This window comes from Dermacentor albipictus, chromosome 2, assembly GCF_038994185.2.
Source record: "Dermacentor albipictus isolate Rhodes 1998 colony chromosome 2, USDA_Dalb.pri_finalv2, whole genome shotgun sequence".
NCBI lineage: Eukaryota > Metazoa > Arthropoda > Arachnida > Ixodida > Ixodidae > Dermacentor > Dermacentor albipictus.
Window position 1 is genome coordinate 27079878 of NC_091822.1, and position 22604 is coordinate 27102481.

Genomic DNA, 22604 nt, shown 5'->3' on the forward strand with positions numbered 1-22604 from the left:
GAGCCGGTCGGCAGCACAACAAATTCCATAACGTGAAGCGAGTCCTCGATGACAACACGTGCACTGCAGGCTCCGAATGGTTCGACAGGCTGTGCGCACGCAGTACTGAAATACACTCCGGAAAGTGACGTCGTTACCTTTCCTATTCGTCAGCAGAGTCCTGCGCGTAAAACTGAAATTGCTGCGCCCGTATCGACCAGGGCGAATGTTTGAATCCCTTCGAGGAATATCTCAATGACTTTGCAGGGATTATTTCGAGGCCTTTGGCAAATCGAAGGGAGCGCAGTCCTCGCCTAAGGAACTGCGACACTTAGTTTCCCTGAGGTAGGGGGCTTGGCCGGCGTCTCATCGGTGCGATGAAGCGGCACCGTGGGGGTGGGGAACGAGGAGCATGGTTGAAAACAGGGGTTTCATCCGGCGGCACAAGCGAATGTAGCTGTCGAGGGGCGTAAGTGCTCATGGGTCAGCGGTTATAAATGTGCAGCATACGGCATCGACAAAAGTGGGGAAGGTGTCCAGCGATACCCCCATGGTAACAAATTGGGCGGTAATCCGCAGTGTGCGAAGTATTTGGATGACGTGGTAGCTGTGGTGCAGGCAGGGAGAAGGGATTGGGGGGCAGTCGCGCAATAGATTGGAAAGGTGGACGTGAAGCGAAGGGCGGCATTGCAGCGACGTCAGCGTACGTCAGGGGCACCACGACGGTAGGCGGTTGAATAACAGCTGGCAGGCACTCGGTGACTTGCTCCTTGATGACGTTCCGTAACCCCGGTGTCAATGGAGAGTGTGGTTGCGCGTTCTTAAAGGGCACGAGGGAAAGCTGCCGAGCAAATTCTTCTCGTACGAACTCCTTTATCTGGTGCATTTGAAGCGAATCGTCCACATCTAACGTCATAACTGAGGCAGCGGAAAATTCTGAGGACAAATGTCGTGTGACTACTCGCTGCCTTCGAAGTTCGTCGTAACTCTGGCCCAGTGCAATGACGACAGACACTGTGGTCGGGTCGTGTGGCGGGCGCATGTGCCAGTTCACTTCTGTGATTAGTCAGGGCAATGCCGCCATAAGCATTTAGTCTTACGAATGGTCACAGCTAAAGCCGAAAGTAAAACTTGAGGAAACTTAGTTCTCTTGTCGATAAAGTTAGAACGCGATGACTAACAATCGGTGTCGTAGAGCAACGACTTACATGCGAATGTGAGCAAATACATAGCCATGCCCCTATACCCGTGATCAGCGGAAGTGTACAGCGACAGAATGACTAGCGTTTGACTGAGACCACTTAAGTTCGCTGCGTGTTTGTGTTTGTTCTAGCAAGAGAGAGTGATGTCAGCGTAGGCACTGTAGAAACAACGGTGAACTTAGTCCCCAAAAAGCACTCGGAGACCGCTATATTTAACGACAGCGCCGTGTTGAAGAACGCTTGCGACAGTAGCTACAGAAGCGCGCGTGCCAGAAAAGGATAGATTGGCGGCTTACTGTCAGGCGTATTTGGAAGCCACAGCGATAGGCACACACTTTGCGAAAATGTACAGGGTGAAATGGCCGAGTGGTTTGAAAACTAACTAATTTAAAGCGCTCGTATGGTCTGTAAGGAAACTCAGAAGAGAATCAGGTTAGATGGACGATCTTTTATAAGTCTCGCAGAGTTAATATGTGGCGACATAACGACGCACAAAGTAGCATGTGCCAGCCCAAAGGAATCAGCGTGCGCTTACTTGCGTGGCACGCCATGCTGGCTTGCCGTCAGGGCATCGTAGTGTTGCGCCGTAATGGTTCAGCTTTCGCCACAAGAATCTTTGAGTTTGGTTTAGGCAAGTACACGTCCGTTTTCAACTCCGGCGCATCACTTCACACACAGCGAGTTGCCTGCACGTCATCGCCGTCGCCCCGCCAGCATCAGGCATCACCGATGCCATAGACGACTTGCTATCGGGTACGCCTTCGGTCACATCATACGACGACCTGAAACGCGCAGTCCTAGAGCGTCTCCAGCCATCGCGGTAGAGTAGGCTCCAACAGCTGCTCTTGGGGGAACTCGCCGAACAACGACCATCACAACTCTTGCACCGGTTTCGTCAGTTGCTGGTTGGCCACTCCAAAAACGTGAGCCAGCTTCTCATTTTTTCCGAGCTGTTTTTGCGGCGCCTCGCAGTGTCCGCATGTATGGTGCTGCGCGGTTCCTACGAGAGGAAACTTGATCGGCAAGCTGCACTCGCTGACTACATATGCGACTGCTGGTCGCCGGCACAGCTACCCATAGCCACTGCGACAGTCTCAGAGCAGGGAGACCGACTCTCGCACTTGGAGGAAACAGTCTACCACCTTAACAGTGCACAGGAGAAGCTGACGATGGGTGGCAGCATTGACGACAAACTTAGGCTCAACCATTCGCCTTACAGACTCGCAGCGCACCTAGAGACCTGCCACGGCATTTTTGCTGATACCACCGTCGCTTTCGTGAACTAGCAAGTCGCTCGAGCCAGCCCTGTTCATGGATGGGAAACGCACCGGCCACTCGCTGACGGCGGCATGCGACAGCGGCCCTCGTGCAAGAGACTTATTCTTCATAGTCAGCCGCATCACTGGCACCCTACTCCTCCTTCACATCGGAGGCCGAGCTGTCTATCGTTCCCGCCACGGCCGCAGATCACCAACGCAACAAGTCCACACTTGCACACTCCGGCACTTGCACAGATTGGTGTTTGTGATCGCCGATGTCAGCTTCGCCATACTGGGAGCGGACTTACTCAGCCATTTCAACCAAGGTGTCTATGTTCGAGATCGGCGCCTAAAGGATAACGTCACATTTCTCGATGTACTTGGCCTGCAGTCAAACCTCACCTCATCTGGTATCCGTGCGTCTCGGCTGGTCTCAACCTAAGGCAAGGCACCTGCTGTGTACCCCCAACTCGCGAAGCCCCAAAGTAATCCGCTGCCCATAAAACACAAGATGACGCATCATATCACCACCTCCGGCCCACCTCTGACCACACGGCCACGGAGGATCGCTGGATGGAGATTGTAGGTCGCCTGCCATGAGTTGGAACACATGATTAAGCTCAGCGTTATTTGTCCTTCCTCTAGCAATTGATCTTCACCTCTTCATCTGGCTCAAAAAGCAGGACAGTCTCGACTGGCGGCATTGGGGTGATTACCGAGCTTTGAATGCTGTCATTACTCCGGATCAATATCCCCTTCCCCTCATACGACACCTAGGCGCTCGTCTCGCAGTAACCAACATATAAGACAACGTTTTCTAATGTGAATACAGCAAAAAAGACCAGCAGGCAGCATACAGCACAAGAGAGCAGCAGGCAGCGTGTCTTAACCAGAGCAGCTCAGGCAATCTCGAGCTCGCGCCTCCGGGTGACTCGCGATGTGGCTGCGGCGCCGGGCATTCCTCTTCACTTCAATTGCCCCCCACAGGAAAAGGAGCCATCCTGGCGACTCATGGTGAACATAGAATCATGGGGTCGTAATACGGCTTCAGGCGCTGTACGTGGACGGTTTCACGACCACGACAGCGTTGGTCCATAGGTGGCGCGACAGGCTCGACAATACAGTTCCCAGGTAATGTCTGTGCTACAACACCGTAGGGTCCTTGATATTTGGAGACAAGCTTGGCTGAGAGTCCAGGAGGAACGGGGGGAACCCAACGCCACACAAGGAAGTCCGGAAGAAAGTGACAATGCAGGTGATCATCGTCAAGTCTACATTTTTGTTTCCGTTGATCGACGGCTCTAAAGGAACGGGCGAGCTGAAGGCATTCCTCTGCGCGGCGGGCAGCTTCAGAGAGGGGCGTACATTCGGATGAGTCGGGTCCGTGCCGAAGAATGGTGTCGAGGGTAGTTGAAGGTTCGCGGCCATACAAGCGGAAGAATGGGGAGAAGTTTGTGGTCGCCTGTGCTGCAGTGTTGTAGGCGAACGTGATGAAGGGCAAAATGAGGTCCCAAACAGTGTGATCAGAGGCTACGTATTTGGAGAGCATGTCGCCAAGGGTGCGGCTAAATCTTTGCGTGAGACCATTAGTTTGAGCATGATAGGCGGTGGTGGTGCGATGAACGATGCGAGATTCAGCAAGGAGCGCGTTTATGACTTCGGAGAGGAAGACACGTCCTCTATCACTTGAAAGTTCGCGAGGTGCACCGTGACGGAGAATAAAGTTTGTCAGAAAAAAGGATGCTATATCGCGAGCGGTGGTAGCGGGCCGAGTGGCTGTTTCTGCGTATTGCGTCAAATGGTCGATGGCGACGACTCTCCAGTGGTTCCCGGAAGCCCTGCTCGGAAGGGGTCCATACAGGTCAATGCCAATGCGATCGAAGGGCGTGGCAGGGCGCGGGGTTGCTTGGAATGGACCAGAGACATGCTGAGCAGGAACCTTGTGGCGTCGGCACTGAGAGCAAGACCGAATGTACTTGCACACAAGGGGGTACATGCCACGGGAATAAAACCTGGAATGAAGCCGGGTGTAAGTCTGAAGACACCCGCATGTACACACTGTGGATCATTGTGGAAGGCAGCACTTATGTCACCACGAAGATGTCGAAGTAGCACCAGCAACCACTTGCGGACGTCAGAGACGTAATTCCGGCGATAGAGAAGTCCATCCCGAATTTTGAAGTGAGATACTTGACGGCGCAAAGCTCGAGAAGGTGAAGGAACAGTCGATGGGTTTGAAAGGAAGCGGATAAGAGTACAAATCCAGGCATCCTTGCGTTGCTCCGAAGCCATGTCACAGCCGGCTGGGAACGAAAGTATTTGGCCAATGGCAGAGAGGCAGGCATCGCTTTCGGTTGACACGGGCGAACGGGAAAGCGCGTCGGCATCGGTGTGGCGGTGGTCAGACCTGTAGACAACGCGCACGTTGAAATCTTGCAACAGCAAAGCCGAGTGAGCTAATCGACTTGAGGGGTCCGTCACCGTGGACAGCCAAGTGCATGGTGGTCTGTAATCCCGTCGAAGGGGCGGCCATAGAGGTAGGGCCGAAATTTACCAAGTGCCCGGATTATGGCCAAACATTCCTTCTACGTAACGGAATAATTCTTCTCGGCTGTGGTGAGGGTGCGGCTTGCGTATGCAACGACGTACTCGTCGAGTCCAGATTTGCGCTGCGCGAGCACAGCGCCGAGTCCAACATCGCTTGGCGTCGTTGTGTACTTTGGTTGGAGCTGTCGGGTCGACGTGACGCAGTATAGGCGGCGAGGTAAGTAGACGACGCCACTCTTGGATGGCATCTCACAAGCGGACGACCAGCCGTAATCGTTCAAGTCACTCCGTAGAAGCTGATTCAAAGGAGCGGTGATGGACGCAAAATTCCAAATGAAGCGGTGAAAGTAAGAACACAGGCCAAGGAAGCTGCGAAGTTGTGTTACGGAGGAAGGTTTGGGAAAATCAGCAACTGCACGGAGCTTGGCGGCGTCAGGAAGAATACCGTGTTTTCATACTACATGGCCAAGGATGGTGAGCTGACTTACGCCGAAGTGGCATTTCTTCAGGTTGCGCTGAAGGCAGGCGACAGCTAGGCACTGCAACACTTCCTTCAGCCTACAGAGATTGGTGGGGAAATTGGGCGAAAAAATAATCACGTCATCTAAGTAGCACAGGGACGTTTTCCAGTTGAGACCACGCAAAAGTTTGTCCTACATACGCTCAAATGTTGCGTGGGCGTTGCAAAGCCCGAAAGGCATGACACGAAATTCATATAGGCCATTTGGTGTTATAAAGGCCGTTTTAGGTTGGTCTTCGGGTGCCATGGGGACTTGCCGATAGCCGCTGCTTAAGTCGATAGCAGAGAACTCCGCGCCTTGGAGACAGTCAAGGGTGACGTCAATTCTCGGAAGAGGGTAAACCTCTTTACGAGTTATTTTGTTAAGACGACGGTAATTTACACAGAATCGTGTCGATCCATCCTTCTTTTTAACAAGGACAACGGGAGATGCCCAGCGGCTGTCTGAAGGCTGAATGGCTTGAGCATGTTAGCTGCTTGGTCGTCGATAACACGGCGCTGTGTCGCAGATATGCGATATGGTGTTTGTCGCAGCGGCGCACTGGTACCCGTGTCGATGCAATGACAAACAGTTGACGTGCGGCCCAAGGTAACATGCTGGCAGTCGAAAGATGAACGGAACTTGTCGAGAAGGCGTAGAAGCTGGGCGTGTTGAGAAACAGTCAACGTGTCGGCGATGGAGCTATGTAAAACATCGGGCGAAGTCGGCTCCTGCGCGGGGTTATAGGTCACCCCGGCGACCCCATGAGTGGTGATGGGACCAGTTGGCATGCCAATGATGGCAGCAGGGTCGACACATTGGGCACCGCCAACGCACTCCCCGCGAAGCAAAGTGAGAGGACAGGATAATCGGTTGGCGACGAGCAATCTGCTGACGCCGGCATGAACATCCAAAAGAGCGAAAGGCAGCGGGGAGCATATGCGACGAGCGAAAATTGCAGATGGCGTAAAGAGTGCGGTGGCATCAGCAACAATGTTGCATGGCACTGTGGCAAGGGCAGATGAGTGCGGTGGAATTGTAACGTCTTGGGCAACAAATACTTTATCTTCAGGTTCACGAGTGTCAAGGAGTGGGGCATTACACAGCGTTTGAAATTGCACTTCAGCACCAGACAGTCGATGACGGCCTTATTAGCGGAAAGCAAGTCCCAGCCCAAAATAAGATAGTGGGAACAAGAAAACAGCACCAAAAACTCGACGATGTAGAGGAGGCCGTTGATCACAACGCAAGCAGTGCACGCAGCTACAGGCGTGGTGCGGTTTGCACTGGCAGTACGAAGTGACACGTTGTACAGGGACGCCGTTAGTTTTCTGAGCGAACGGCAAAGTTTGGCACTAATAACTGAAACCGCGGAACCAGTGTCAACGAGGGCGAGTGCAGTGACGCCGTGCACATATACATCAATAACATTAGTCGGAGAAGGGAGAGGCCTTGGTCTGTTCGTGAGCGACGCAGTTCTTGCCTCTGGAACTGCGACAATTAGTTTTCCCATTCCGGCGAAGAAGGACGATGGCGCACCAGCGAAAGCGCGCGGCGTCGAGGTGATACCGAACGGCGGTCAACAAGACGGCGGTGGTCCGAGTAGGAAGACATCTGGCCGGGGCTCTGAGACGCGGAGGATGGGGGGTATGGTGAAACGTATGGTGAGGCGTCGAAGCTACGGCCGTAGGACGTTGCACGGCGATGACAAAATCGTGCCACGTGGCCAGGTACACCACACGAAAAGCATAATGGCTGGTGGTCAGGAGCGCACTATTGTCCACTGCTGTACCGCGGCTGAACGAAGTGAGGAGGTGGACGCAGTGGCACGACCGCTGGAAATGGCGCAAAGGGAGGTGGTGGCCACGCGAGAGCCTCGGCATAGCTGAGAGGTGCATTCACCTCGGGAAAAGCAACGGGCGCCGGCACAGGCGGAGTCTCGCGGGCAGAAGGGAGAGCTGCGCACACTTGGTCCTGGATGACCTGGCAAAGGTTGGCCGGCAAAGCCGAAGGTGGTGGCGTAGCTGAGGACAGCAGCGAAAGCTGACGAGAGACCTCAGCACGAACGAACTCTTTTATCTGGCCAAGCAGGGAGTACATCTCAGGAGCCGCGGTCATGCTCGCGAGGGTTTCGTCGGACGCAGGGAGGCGCCGCGGGAGAAGGCGCTGTCTGCAGAGCTCGTCGAAACTCTTGGAAAGCTCAATTACCTGGGAGACAGTGCCTGGGTTTTTTGAGAGGAGCATATGAAAGGCATTGTCGGAAATGCCCTTCATGATGTGACGTATCTTGTCCGCCTCCGCCATCGTCGGGTTGACACGCAGGCAGAGGTCGACGATGTCCTCTATGTAGCTGGTGAACGTATTACCTGGTTGCTTGGATCGGCTTCGTAAGCGTTGTTCTGCGCGAAGTGTGCGCACGCCAGGGCGGCTGAAAACTTCTGCGATGCCGGTTTTGAAGCTAGCCCAGGTGCGGAGATCGGCTTCGTGGTTTTCGAACCACAGCTTGGCGACGCCCGATAAATAGAAGATCGCGTTGCCGAGATTTAGGGGATTGTCCCATTTGTTGGTGTTGCTGGCGCGTTCATACGATTCTAGCCTATCTGCGACGTCTTTCTCATCCGTGCCGCTGAAGATATCAGGATTCCGCTGATGCTGGGCACCGGCACATACGATGGCTGGAGTAACCGGTGGAGAGGTCGTGCTGGGGTCGTCAGGCATGACTGATGGCAGGGTTCGGGTGCGCAATTCCAGGTTGGGGAAAACCGTAGCACCTTCGCCAGTATCTAATATGAATACAGCACAAGAAAGCAGCAGGCAGCGTACAGCACAAAAGAGCAGCAGGCCGCGTGCCTCAACCCAATCAGCTCAGGTAATCTCAAGCTCGCGCCTCCCGGGTGACTCGCGATATGGCTGTGGCGCCGGGCATTCCTCTTCACTACAATTTATTTAATTGATGAGCGCGTACCGGCAAATTCCTGTCGAACCTAGCGACATTCAACAGACAGCAATCATTACTCCATTTGCCTTATTTGAGTTTGTCCGTGTGCCTTTAGTGCTTGAGTGCTTGAAGAATGCGGCGCAAACTTTTCAAAGTTTCATGAATGAGGTTACGCGTGGACTCCTGCTCATTTTAGTCTACCTTGGCCACATTCTCGTTGCAACTCACATATACGAAAAGCACCTTCGCATTCTATTTGAGCGACTGGATGAACATGGCCTGGTCCTAAAGCCCCAGAGATGCCTTTTCGTAGTTGAAGCCCTGGATTTTCTCAGCCATCGCATTTTACCCCAAAGCATCAAGCCACTGAAATCATGGGTGCGGGCATTCCAAGACTTCCTCTCTCCAACCTCCTCCGAAAGGTGCGCGAGTTTCTGGGCCTCACAAGTTTTCACAGCTGCTTGTTACGACCCTTCACGCAAGTTCTCCAGCCGCTCACGGACCTGCTGCGTCGCGACTCCAAAAACCGCCCACCTTCCACTTGTCCTCGGAACATAAACACTCCTTCCAGGAAGTGAAAACGTGGTTGGCGACTCCGGTGTTGCTGATTTATCTCTTTCCCGATGCCCCAACTAACCTTATGGTAGACACGTCAACCACGGAAGTGGGTGCAGTATGGCAGCAGCACGATGGCACAGACTGGAGGCCGCTGGGCTTCTCAAACCGCGTGAAACCTGCAGAAGCTCGCTACGGCACCTTGGGGAGGGACAGTTTTAGCCATGTATAGCACTGTCAAGCATCCCCACTTTTTTTAAAGTTGTAGCTTTTGAAGTCTAACCGACCACAAGCTGTTCACCTCTGTTTTCAAGAACAATTGTTTCTGGCACTCAGAACGTGAGCTTCAGCAACTTTCCTTTATCTCCGAATTTTTCGTGGACCTCCGCCATGTCTCTGGTACCGAAAATCATGCAGCTGAGGCACTGCCGCGGACCGGCGCTTTGCCTGCTGTCCCCGTGGATTTCCAAGTTCTAGCCTCCGCCCAACAAAACGGCGCCGAGCTGCGCCAATAGCGGAAATGGGCTCGTCGTTCGAGTTTGCGGACATTGGTTGCGGACAACATTGGTGAAGTGCGACACATCACAGGCAGCTCCTCACCCTTGCCTGCCTCATCAGTTTCGGCGGCCAATATTGGATTCGCTGGACGGGCTAAGCCATCCCGGTATCGGGGCGACACAGATGCTTATCATAGACCGCTTCGTCTGGCCAGGAATCAACAAAGACTTTCGAAGCTGGGCAAGAAGGTGCCAAGCCAGTCAAGCCATCAAAGTGATCCGTCACACGCGTTCAGTGGTGCAGCCGTTTCCACTACCGGAGAGCCGTTTGGACCACGTGCATTTAGACTTAGTGGGGCCCCAGGTACCTCCTTCTAAGATCTCAGGTAACTCCTCAATAGTTCCGATCGCTATCAAAGGTGGCCTGAGGCGACGCCTCTAGAAGACGCCATGGCCGAAACAGTGAGACAAGCATTTGTTACTACATAAATGTCGCGGTACGATTGTCCTCTGCGATATAATACAGACTGACGCCAACAACTCCAAAGTTCGCTCCTTTCTGTCCGGGTGCGACTGCTCGGCACGCGCCTTCTTAACGCCACGGCTTACCACCGGCGTGCACACAGCAATGGCATGGTCCAGCGTCCTTTCCTACAAATGAAGGCGTCAGCGACCGCCACACTCGACACACAGCACTGGGTGTAAAGGCTACCCCTTGTACTACTTGAGCTGAGAACAACAACCAAGGAGGAGCTTGGAGTCGGCGCAGCCGAAGATGTTCTATGGATCAGCAACGCGCGTTGGTGGCCAGTTTTTCTGCACCCAGCAATGCACTCCACCAGCGGCCACGCAGCCCTTAGGCTACATTCGTGGCTCGATTTGCATCGACATACACCGTCACGTAGCCAGTGTTTAATTTCCCAATAATGGACACAACCACGCATGCCTTTCTGCGCCACGACTCCATCAAGTCGCCACTGACTTCTTTCTATGAAGGCCCCTTTCATGTGGTTCGCTGTCTGAGAAAACCTTGAAGATTTACATACATGGCAATGAAAACCGAGTGTCGTGCGACCGCGTGAAACCAGCCTATCTTAATCATTATTGCCTAATTCCTTCCACCAATCACCACCTAAACCTCTGGCATTCTAAGGGGGGGGGGGGGGGAGGAAGTTGTAACGACTATCTGTCCCTTGGTAGTCTCCGCTCCTTGGAAATGCAGTTTGCCGCGCCGTGAGCGTCATTGCCCTTTGATCCCCTCACCGTGCCTCAACGTGGGGGTCATTGCCACCTTGCTCTTCTTACGGGGGCGCCATTATAGCGACTCGGCAAACCTGCTTTTCCTTTTGAATAGAGCCAGTGAACACTCCGTTGTCAACCTGTCGAAACGTGTATTACTTGCCTCCGCTAGACCGAGCTCCCAACACCATATATTGGCTGGTGCGGACAATCTTTCTCGTGTGGTACATTTCAAAGCGGCGAAGTGTGGCGAAACTTACTCGCTATTTGGAGATCGCGAGAACCAGCCCGTGGGTTGCGTATGTGCGCGATTCACACCAGCTGCCGCCGACAAATCTACCAGACCAAGCCTGCTACCCTGGCGCCATCTCGTAGTCATCGTCGCCGTACCCACCTCTCCGCTTCCCTCCTCTTTTATTTCATCGCCCGCTGCCATCCGTGTTCACCTTCATCTTTCCTTAAGCTCGTTCACTTGGTTACGCCGTTGACGCCACTGACAGCGACGCTCCCCGCAGGTACGGGAGCCTAAGAACTGCCTGTTAAAATGAGTTGGATGCCGTGCAACCGCAAGCGCCGAAAATGAGAGTGAAGGAAAGGACGAAAAAAAGAGTAAAATCATGACGTATAGCACGTTATCGTGTCTACCTCTTGTATCTTCGTCCCATGGGCTTATTGCAGCATTGCTGACGTAGTCGTCGTGTTTCATTTTGATACGAACCATTACCTGTTCACAGGAATGTGTTATCGACTTGATCTCGAAAGGTTACTCACAGACGAATAAAAAGCTGGTCGAGCTACTGAAAGTGTCAGTGAGAGTTATCGTTATTAAAAGTTATTCGCACAAATTTAATATCCAAACGCAGATTCTCTTCGGCCACGGGAGGTATTTTCCTGCACTAAATGCGGGGACTGCTTCTCTTCGCAAATGTACCTTGAAAGACACGATCGCCATCATCACACCGAGAGGCCGCAAGGCGCGCACAGCTGTTCTACATGCAGCTACTCCACTAACCAAAGGTATGCGACAATTCCTCCCCAAGTAAACAGTGCAAGCGCTACCAAACTAACAAAAAAAACGTGTAAGCCTACATGCTAGTTGTTATCACGCATACGTCAAGAACGTATTTCAGCTGAGAGAAAAACTCTTCGGGCTCGACAGCGTTCGAATTTGTTAGTGATGGTGGGGTTTCAAGAAGTTTCTCTTGCGAGCACATTTTCCATATAAGGTCATCATTCTCTAGTCATGTGGGAAGAGACCATGTATTCAAACTACCTAGCAGCCTACATCCAGTCTCCCGGCAACTACTACAGAAAGCTCAGGAAATGCCTGTGCTGCCCATGACGCTGTCAACACAATGGAAAGAGAAGTACCAGATGTTCAGCCAGGTTGTAAACAGCTGGAGTGCAGGGCTGAATGATCACTTGCCCCTTTTCCCCCGAAACAGGAATCAAAGCTCTTCGTACATGTAACTACTTTGCACATAATAGCACAGGAATTATGTCCGATTCACGCAATGAATAAACAGTACACTTTCTCTAATTTGCAAGGTCACCTTGAGGGGAAAATGTCCAATACCGACGCTCCACAAACTTGTCCTGAACTCAGCGCTAGCCATCTGTTCAGCAATGTACGTGATTATTTTGGCACCCGCCATGGTTGCTTATTGGCTATGGTGTGGGACTCCTAAGCATGTGATCGTGGGATCAAATCCCGACCACGGCGACCGCATTTCGATGGATCCGAGATGCTGAAACACCCGTGTGCTTAGATTTAGGTGCGTGTTCAAAAACCCAGGTGGTCCGGAGTTCTCCACTATGGCGTGCCTCATAATTATACCGTCGTTTTGGCGCGTCAAACACAATGATTTAATTTTATTTTTTAATGGTTTCACCACTAACATTAAGCGAAAAATCTGTGTTAAAGAGAAGTTTCCATGCATTGCACCAAGGAGAGTGAAGCTAGCATGCGACAAATTTAGTAAAGAGGTGCTCCCAATATATCTCTATCAGGGAGACCTTAACAACACTCCTTGGCAGAGCAGAGGGTATTGAATTCTCAGAAAATTTTCACTGTCCAATAAATGAAGAGAAGCTCACAGCTATCACGGACCGGGTTTTATACAAAAAGTTCAAACTAATACTCAAGGAGGCATGCATTCATCTTTCGTTATACCAAATTGCATTTGAAATCGCTAACTCAATCGGCTGTGCTCGGAAGAAACGTGAGTTAGTAGGCAGGTAGTTTACTCTCGTAAACTTCGCAAAGCACAAAAATCAAACAGAGACCACATTACTCCGGCGTTCTAGTGTTCGGATGCGAGCGTGATCTTGCAGTATTTTGAAAAGAGAAAATTTTTGAGCCATCGCTGAATGAATTGGTGCTGCTTGAAAAGGAAGGTATTCTTGGCCTTGGCAGCTACATTAAGGCGGCAGTCGTAGGAATCATCGGAGACAAACCTGGTTCGAATTTCATGAGTGGTTTTTCAGAAAGCTATAGCTCGGCGAAATTCTTTGGTTGGTACTGTCTAATCAGTTGGAGTTCCACAATCAGCGTTACTTGCGCCGAGAGGCAGGAACACCAGCTTAATACGACCACGCTGCTCGCGTGGCTGAGGATAGCGGCGTGCCGTTTGAAGGAGTAATGTTTTGGGCGGTTTTCAACAGTCGTCAAAATTTTCGTGGCTACGATCTAAGGCTGCCACCTTGCTTCTGTCACTACCTCTTTCGAGGTGTGTAATTTTATGGCTTGCTCTTCTTCCTGAAATATTACGCGGAAGAAAAACAGTGGTTCACTTTCGATTACGTGAACTACATAGTATTCAAGTTAGTGCACATAGGAATGATGCACTTAGCAAGTATTGCGCGGTAAATGCAACTGCAATGAAATTAGGCTGTGAGGCTGTGAAACCTGAATGTTGACCCCGCCATGGTTGCTTATTGGCTATATTGTTATACTGCTAAGCACGAGGTCACGGGATCGAATCCCAGAAGCGGTGGCCATATTTGGATGGAAGCGAAATGCATAACGCCTAGGTACCGTGCTTTCGGCGCGCGTTAAGGTACCCCAGGTGGCGGAAATTAATCGAAAGTCTCCCACTACGGCTTGCCTCATAATCAAATCTAAGCGTAAAACCCCAGAACTTACCATTTAAAACCGGGTACTGCCTTTTCTTCTTCCTGTCATGATTGGCCACAGGACTGATAACAGTGATGACGCAGTGTGGCGAGTAGATTTCCACGACACTGAGGAATGTAAGAAACATAGTGTGTATGCCCACGGTAAAAGAGGAAAACGCATCACACTTGGCCATCCTTAGGGAGCAGTACTTTGAAGAGAGATGCGAGCTTTCTCCGTCAGAGCCTTTAATACTGAAGCAGACCACTTCGTGATTTACAATACAAGATAAACTTTGGCCGACGTATAAACGTATGGTCGCTTCGTTTCGAGATGAAACACGCTTTCTCAAAGACAAGAAACATTATTTGTAGCCCGTGTTGTCTTGAGTACGTTATTCGCTCTATTCTTTCTTAAATCAACCGCTTTTATGAGAACCTTTTATCAACTTTGGTTCCGGCACAAATTTATCTGCCTATATGGTTGAAAAATGATCATGCGCCTACATAAGGAGCACTGCAGGGAAGGGATACCCCGTTGGTATTCTTCCTTCCTTTTCTTGGTAGTATGGTTAATATAGTACCCATACATAAGGGACATTGTTTCACAAACACGTATACAAGATCAGTACTGAGAACCTTGGATGTGTAAGCACTGTACAATGAAATGCATAAAACACGCTGAAATAAGTTTTATTGCTATGTTGCTTCTCAAACGGCGTCAGCAAATATTTATTAGCTCTACCGTTTAGAGGTTACGAATATGTGATGTGATAGCAAAATATATCGAGTTCTTATGAACAAAATATTTCCAAAACGTTTCACTTTGTTGTCACAGCCTGTCGTGTACTCCGCCCCTCCGCAGCTTCTTACTAGCTTCTACATTAAAAGAAGCAGAGTCAGAACACGCATTGCAGGCATCTCTCAAACCACAATAAAGAATCGCCTCATATGTTTGAGCCTTTCAATATGAAATTACGCTTCACCGTGTTCACGCTGCTTTTATTCCATTCAGTATTAGGCCGGAAATTTCTGGCACCATGGTACAGCGATGTTTCAAACACAAGCCTAGAGCTGCGCGGCCGCAACCGCTAGTCATCATGACTCCAGCTACATAAAAGTAATAAAATGAAGAGAATTGAAAAATTAATGGTATGTACATGACTACCCAACTGCGGCCGCATTTCGTGGGGGCGAAATGCGAAAACACCCGTGTACTAGATTTAGCTGCACGTTAAGGGGACAGGGTAGGTCCTATTCTAGCCATGCATTTTAGGCTATGTTTGTGACCCTTTTTCTCATGATCTGCTGGGGTTAGAACAATAATCTTGGTGGCATTGTAATCAGCAATGTTAGGTAGTTTTACTGAACCAGGATTATTTGTTTTTAGAGATTAGATTTTTTGTTTTCATTTTTTTACTGGACCCACCAAATTTTAGAGCCAAAATCTGCAGTAAATAGCCTGTAAACGAAAATCCCCTACAAGAATATTTAAAATCCTGGTTCAGTAGGCTTTCTGTAATGTTTGCTGAATATCTGGAAAATTTTGTCGCCCTAGCGCTTGTAGTTTCTGAAAAAAAGGGTCAAATGCAGCAAAATTTGGTGTTTTGAGATAATTGGCTTTGAAGTGGAAGAAAGAGCTTTATTGCAATATAGGACTATAGAAACAAATTCTGGCGCATTTTTTCAATAGCCACCAGCCAGGTAGTCCCCTCCATCATCAACACTTCTTTTCTGAGCTAGCTGCCTAGTTTTCCCGGCCTGCTTAGTTACCAGTCGTGCAGACCTCTCTGCAAAGTACACTCGCCGCCGGTCAACTTCGCGCAACCACTGGACTGTGAACCGTCCTGGAGAAACTCCAAATGACCTCAAAATGTCGGCTCGAGCATTGCTGCGGTCATTAAAAGTTAGCACAGCATCCATTGTCACTATTTTCGGCGCCTTGAGGCCAAGAAAGACATTGTTCGGAGCGCGCTCCCATACAACCTTGTTGAACGCCTCATTCGCGTTCTGAGTTTTTCCATGGAAACATTTCTTGAGAAGCTCAGGCTTTGAGAGCTGCTGAAACACCGGCGTTCCGTTTCCAGCGTTCCGCCGAGCGCGAAAGCTTCGATGCAGACGCGCACGTGGTGGCCGTGGTGCCCACTCCTGGATTGTGTTGCAGACAATTGGGGTCATTGGAGATCAACTTATGCCGGTTTCCGTGGAAGAGACGTTTTTTAAAGCACTTCTTTGGCTTCGTCATTGCATTACCGCTAAATAACCAGCAACAAAGTATAAATAAATTCGATTGTCCGCGAAAACACGCCAAAGCACGCGCAAAACGCCCCGCGTTGCGAGTAATCCAGCTGCGTCTTAGGATTCGTTTGACTAAGCGAAATGTGCTAGCTATGTTTTCACTGTTGCCAAATGAGTGACAGCCATTTCGCTAAACGTGAAAAAAAAAAATAGGCGGTGAAAAAATTTTTTTTTTCAGTTTAGGAGAGGCAAAGTTCCCGAGCATGTGGGAAAGAGGGCGTGGCTGGATGCTGCCTAGGTTTCGAAAAATGTTGATTTTGAGGTAAATATTTCGCGTAGGCGCAAATGAAACACTGGGCCATGTTAAGGAAAGAATAGAGATTTTAAATTACACAAAAACAAAAAGTCGATTTTTTTCGGAAAATTTGCCTACCCTGTTCCCTTAAAGAACCCCAGGTGGTCGAAATTTCCGGAGTCCTTCACTACCGCGTGCCTCATAATCAGAAAGTGGTTTTGGCACATTAAACCCCATAATTGAATTTAATGACTACCCAACTACACAAAAGTTCACAGACAGCGAAATAACCAAAAACGAGGTCGCGGGATCAAATTCCAGCCACGGCGGCCACATTTCGATGGGGGTAAAATGCGAAAACACCTGTGTACTTAGATTTCGGTGCACGTTAAAGAACCCCAGGTGTTCAAAATTTCCGGAGTCCACCAGCACGGCGTGCCTTACTATCAGAAAGTGCTTTTAGCACGTAAAGCTCCACAATTGTATAAATAAAATAAAATAAAACTCCAGAAAACGCGAAGGCCGTTTCATGTATACAAATATAAAGAAACAAGACATTTATATATTGCCCTAAAGATTTAGGTGTACAGGTGCTTCTGATATGCGCACTGAGAGCTCCTGATCTACTCATTGAGCTATTGTACAAAATTGGACGACGTGTATGACATAGTCATAACTAATGACAATGAAAATTCACTGGTAATGACAAAAACAATGAGACGCAATATAACTAAAACATAGAATAAAATGCTAAGATTGTTCTACTGAAAGCCATACAAAAAAGAACTTACTCATATGCCTGCACAAAAGTATATGAAGGGCATGACATATATATTACTACTGAACAAAGTGAAAAAGATATGGCAGAACAAAAATAACGTTGTACTAAAAACGTAAATATACATTGTCACATTATTTTGCACTTGGCGACAGCTTGAGTAACGGTGGACGGAACAGAAGGTGTTCAGCTTTTGCAGCAGCACATAGAAAACATTCGAAGAAATGCCTTTTCCTCAATCAGACGCCACGTGAAATAAGCCAACAACACGACTTTGTTTTCACCACGAATGCAATGCTTAGCAGTAAAATTACGTCACTTGAGGAGATTGAACTGCTGGGCTAGTTGGTTAACCGACATAAGAAACGAGCTCTGCACAAAACTACAGGCACAAGAGAGCACCCGTGCTGTCTCCTTTTTTGTGCTTGTGGTTTTGGCAGAAAACACGTTTATTATGTCACGTAAGCCACTACGTCATACCTGCTGGGTACTCCTTTGCTTTACATACACGAATAGCAAAAAAACTCCATATAGGACACTTGCACTGCTCATGGTTTCAAGAAAAAAAAGGTTATCATGCCTACACATGAAGGTAGTTGAAGCGATTTTTTCATCGGCAATTACTGAGATAATACATAAACACGAACACGAATTTTTCAACTCTTAGAACGTTTCTACAACTGTGACACACAGAAAAACCAGTGAGAGCGGAATGCGGAAAGCTCGGCGAGTTACTGAAATTGCAGAATGAGACTTCGCACTGAAAAACACAAGTCATAGATCAGGTGACAATGACGAGGAACATCTATTTGTCAGCTTTCTCTACTGGTAAGAGGGAAGTGTAGCACAATGAAGGCGCAACGAGGTCCGGAGACTCATAGTGCGCACACATTGACAATGGCCGTGTTCCTGTACACTCGCCTTCAGATGTCCTTGGCTCTGTGCACTCATATGTTGTCTTGAGGCAGCCGGGAGAACCTTGCAGGGGTTGTTTTTGAGGTATCCATGCACGACTGCACGATGCACGAGCGGTGCGAGTGGTGAAACGGGTGAAACATCGCGGAGCACAAGCACACGGCCATTGAGGACCACGAAACTGACGAAACTTCACACTCCGGCAGAGGCACAGCAGACCACGCTTTCCGATAACAGACGATAGCGAAACATGAAACTTCATGCAGCGGGCTAAGCTGGCGCCGGGCCGGCGGGCGGGCACCGAGGGAGTCGAAGCTGAGGGAAGACAAGGGGAGAGTTCAGAGGAGGGGCGAAAGAGCACGGCCTCTTGGAATGGCGCACGTGCGCGCGCTTATCTTAAATGTTGTGCAATGGAAGCGGATTTACTTTCCCGCCCTCCTGATGCATGGCGCGAATTGCCTCTGCCACCGAAGCGGCGGAGTTTCCGAGGCCCGATCTCGTCACTTCGCGTCGTTAGAATGAATTTGCAGGCTGGGCAGTCGATGCTCGCGCGGTACAGTTAAAGAATCGGTCGAGTGTACACATGGTCCCACTACACATCGTGGAGATATGGGGCAAGCAGCCATATCTTCAAGTTAGATTCCAGCTGACATTGTAAATGTCGAGCGTCGTGCCCACTACATTTTGTGTTAACTCAGGTGAAGTTAGGAAGCAAGTAAAAACATATGAACTGAATTGTAGCCAAAGTAAGCTCACCTAGTGGGAATTTGTCCCTCAATGATCATCGGTTGGCATTATTTTTGTTTAGTTAAGTGAGTAAATGGCTATCGAAACAATTGTGCTGATACCTAATTGAGTGCAGAGGAAGGCAGGTAACTGCGATGCGTCAATCTGGTTTCAGTGGCGAAAACCGCCAGCGGCTGCAGCACAGGCTTGCAGCGGGCAGTGTAACCAGCCATGGCCATCACGTAGTCGCAGTGCCTGCCGCCCCTCTATGCTGTGCGCGGCCTTGTCAATTTTTCATGGTGTCCCTCCCTGTTTCTTGGCTCCTAAATGCCGATAGCGTGACTGGCTGAATACTTGGTGGCCTGCGTTTGTCCTTTTCTCGCATGTTCCTAGATGGCGGCTCGACCAGCACAGCTTGACTCACACGGGAGAAAGGCCGTACGTGTGCGAAATATGCAAAAAGGACTTCACATGGCGCACCGACCTCAATGTCCACTTGCTGGCCCACACTCAAGAGAGGCCGTACGAGTGCCCAGAGTGCGGCGAGCGCTTCAACTGCCCATCTCACCTGCAGCGCCACAAAAAAATGCACTCGAGGGACCCACGACCGCACGTCTGTCCCGACTGCGGCAAATGCTACGCGAGAAAAGACTACCTCAAGGTGCACTTGCTCACCCACGTGGCAGAGCGTCGGTACGAATGCGCGGAATGCGGCAGGAAGTTTGCTGACCCGAGTAACGCCAGACATCACTACCTTTTCGTGCACGCCAAGCAGTATCCGCTCTCATGTCCGCATTGCGGTAAGGGATTTGCAAGTCGGCGTGACGTACGGCGACACGTACGAGCGAGACACGATGGCCAAGAAGATTAACTGCAAGGCTGGCACGACTGATTTCAGGATTGGCGTCGCAGCAGGCAGTGCATGCCCAATAAAATTTTCACCACAAAATCGGGACGAACAAAACGCTTTCAGCAACTCAACTGAACGCACGGTAAGAACAGATGTTTACTGTGCATTTGCCCATTGGCATGAAATCACACTGCACAGAAAAAGGCAACACAGGCGAATAATGTTTGACGTCCATTTGACTAAATGTCACCAAAACTTTCAAAGCACACAATTTCACACAAAGATGAAAATTCTCACATGCTTTAGGCAGTCATCTCGGCATATTATTTTTCCTAATGTCTCTTATTCGAAAGTCAGGATTAACTATGCTCTCTAGAGACGAACACATAGGAGCAAGTGTCATTGAACAGCTAGAAATGTGTTTTAAAAAAAAGCTCATTAATTTTGTGAGAAGCCTCTCAACGGATATACTCATCTGACAAGAAAATAGTGGTATAATAACATCCATCATCAACATCAGCCAGTTTTATCTCCACTGCAGGACGAAGGCTCCTCCCTGCTATTTCCAATTACCCCTGCCCTGCGCCAACCGATTTCAACTAGCGCCCGCGAATTTCCTAATTTCATCGATCCACCTAGTGTTCTGTCGTCCTCGATTGCGCTTCCCTTCTCTTGGCACCCATTCTGTAACCCTAATGGTCCAACGGTTATCTAACCTGCGCATCACATGATCTGCCCAGCTCCATTTTTTCTCTTGATGTGAAATAGAATACCGTCTATACCCGTTTTCTTTCTGATCCAAACCGCTCTCTTTCTGTCTCTTAACGTTATGCCTAGAAAGCTTCGTTCCATCGCTCTTTGCGTGGTTCTTAACTTGTTCTTTAGCTTCTTTGTCAGTCTCCAAATCAGCAATGGTAAAATTCACTGACTGTACCCCTTCCTTTTCAATGATAATAGTAAGCTGGCAATGTCTGCCGTATGCGATCCAGCCCATTTTTATTCTTCTGTGAATTTCCTTCTCACGATCAGGGCCCTCTGTGAATAATTCACCTGAGTAAATGTACTCCTTCGCAGATTCTAGAGGCCGACTGGCGATCCGGAACTCTTGTTCCTTTGCCCGGCTATTTATTATTCTCTTTGTTTTCTGCATGTTTTTCTTCAATCCTACTCTTACACTCTCTCTGTTAAGGTCCTCAGTCATTTGTTGTAACTCGTCTGCACTGTTCCTGACTAGAACAATGTCATCGGCAAACCGAAGGTTGCTGAGATATTCGCTGTCTATCTTTACCCCTAAGGCTTCCCTGTTTAATAGCCTGAATACTTCTTCCAAGCACGCAGTGAATAGCATTGGAGCGATTCTGTCTCTCTGTCTGACCACTCTCTTTATAGGTACCTTCTTGCTTGAAGCCATGTGGATACTAGAAGAGTTGACTGTTGGGCTAGTTGGTCGTCGATGCTTGAAGCAGTAACTTAGCTCGAATAAAACCACGGAAACAAGAAAGACGGACAAGGACAAGCTCTACTCACAACTGTTTAATGGAAGAAAGGATAGTACGTATATATGTCCTCTTGTCACACATGCGCCTACAAAGCAGAAGAGAAGCCGGTACATGCACATCAAAGGCGGCTACGCAAGAAGTTATATTCGGCATCTAGTAATGTGATAGAAGGCTCACTGACACATCTATCTATATTCTTCTTGATAAAGGAGGCCTCAGAGCGAGCCTGGAAGAGGCGTTGCCATTCCTGCCCAGAATAGCGGTCGCAGAAAATTGAGCTTCACAACCACACGCGCTAACATGAGCCACCAAATGTGCACCCTTATCCTCTTCTTTCTTTAGGTTTTGCGCATGTTCCCTTAAACGGTCATTCAAACAATGCTCGATTTGGCCAATGTAGAGCTGCCCACAAGGGTGCAAGAGCATTGCATAAGCAACGCCTCTGGACACTCAACAAAGGGCTTCTCATACCTCGTGCGGCAGCCCCGCCTGCTTTCACACCCAAGTCGAGAACACAGCTTCGAAAGCTTGTTGGGCGCAGAATATGTTGTTGGGCGCTTCTCTTCTGCTTGGTAGGCGCATTCGGGACAAGGGGATATATATATATATATATATATATATATATATATATATATATATATATATATATATATATATATATATATATATATATATATATATATATATATATATATATATATATATATATATATATATTCACAGTGAAGTAGACGCGCGTATGAAGCGGTTTATTTACGTTTCGGCCGGGGTCCGGCCTTCATCAGGCCATGATTCTGATGAAGGCCGGACCCCGGCCGAAACGTAAATAAACCGCTTCATACGCGCGTCTACTTCACTGTGAATATTTACCCGGACCCAGAACTGCTTTTTTTCTGGTATATATATATATATATATATATATATATATATATATATATATATATATATATATATATATATATATATATATATATATATATATATATATATATATGTACTATCCTTCCTTCCATTAAATAGTGAGTAACGCTGCAACCTTCGAAACATCATCTGTAGCTCCTCGCGCACATTTTTGGATCATATCGCGCAAATCAGGGGCACCAAGAGCTTCGATCTCATATTTCAGCTTAAGCATTTCATGATCATATTCTTTGGCACGCATTTCCTGCGTCTTTCCGATGGCAGTCGTTTTTGATAAAAATTTCGCGACGATCTTCGGTGGATCTTGAATTAATCCGGCGAACACGAAATGAAACAAATGAGGAATTGAATTTGTTCTGCTAAGGCATATTGGGGCCGGCATGGCGGAATTGACGGGCCGTCTCTTCCGTGTGAATAGCAGTGTTCTCGTTGGCGAGCTGCACTCGGACTCCTAAGAGAGCTTTTGCCATTTCGTTGCGCGTGATGCTCTTAGAGGTTAGCATTGCCATTTGTTGGGTGTGTTCGTAAACTGAAAGTTTATTAAGCGCCAGC

General features: G+C 49.0%; 1 protein-coding gene across 6 annotated transcripts in view; it reads left to right on the top strand.

Annotated features, from left to right (window-relative positions):
• LOC135897902 (histone-lysine N-methyltransferase PRDM9-like) overlaps nt 1–19746 on the top strand; it is a 94791-nt gene extending 75045 nt beyond the window's left edge. For 5 of the 6 annotated variants that reach the window (XM_065426586.2, XM_065426587.2, XM_065426588.2 and 2 more), the window contains 2 exons: nt 11580–11733; nt 19176–19746. In XM_065426586.2, the coding sequence (XP_065282658.2) occupies nt 11580–11733; nt 19176–19653 (632 nt within the window). In that variant the 3' untranslated portion in view covers nt 19654–19746. The remainder of the gene's footprint in view (nt 1–11579; nt 11734–19175) is intronic. The other variant, XM_065426591.2, reaches the window with a different exon arrangement.
• Nucleotides 19747–22604: the final 2858 nt, after the last annotated feature.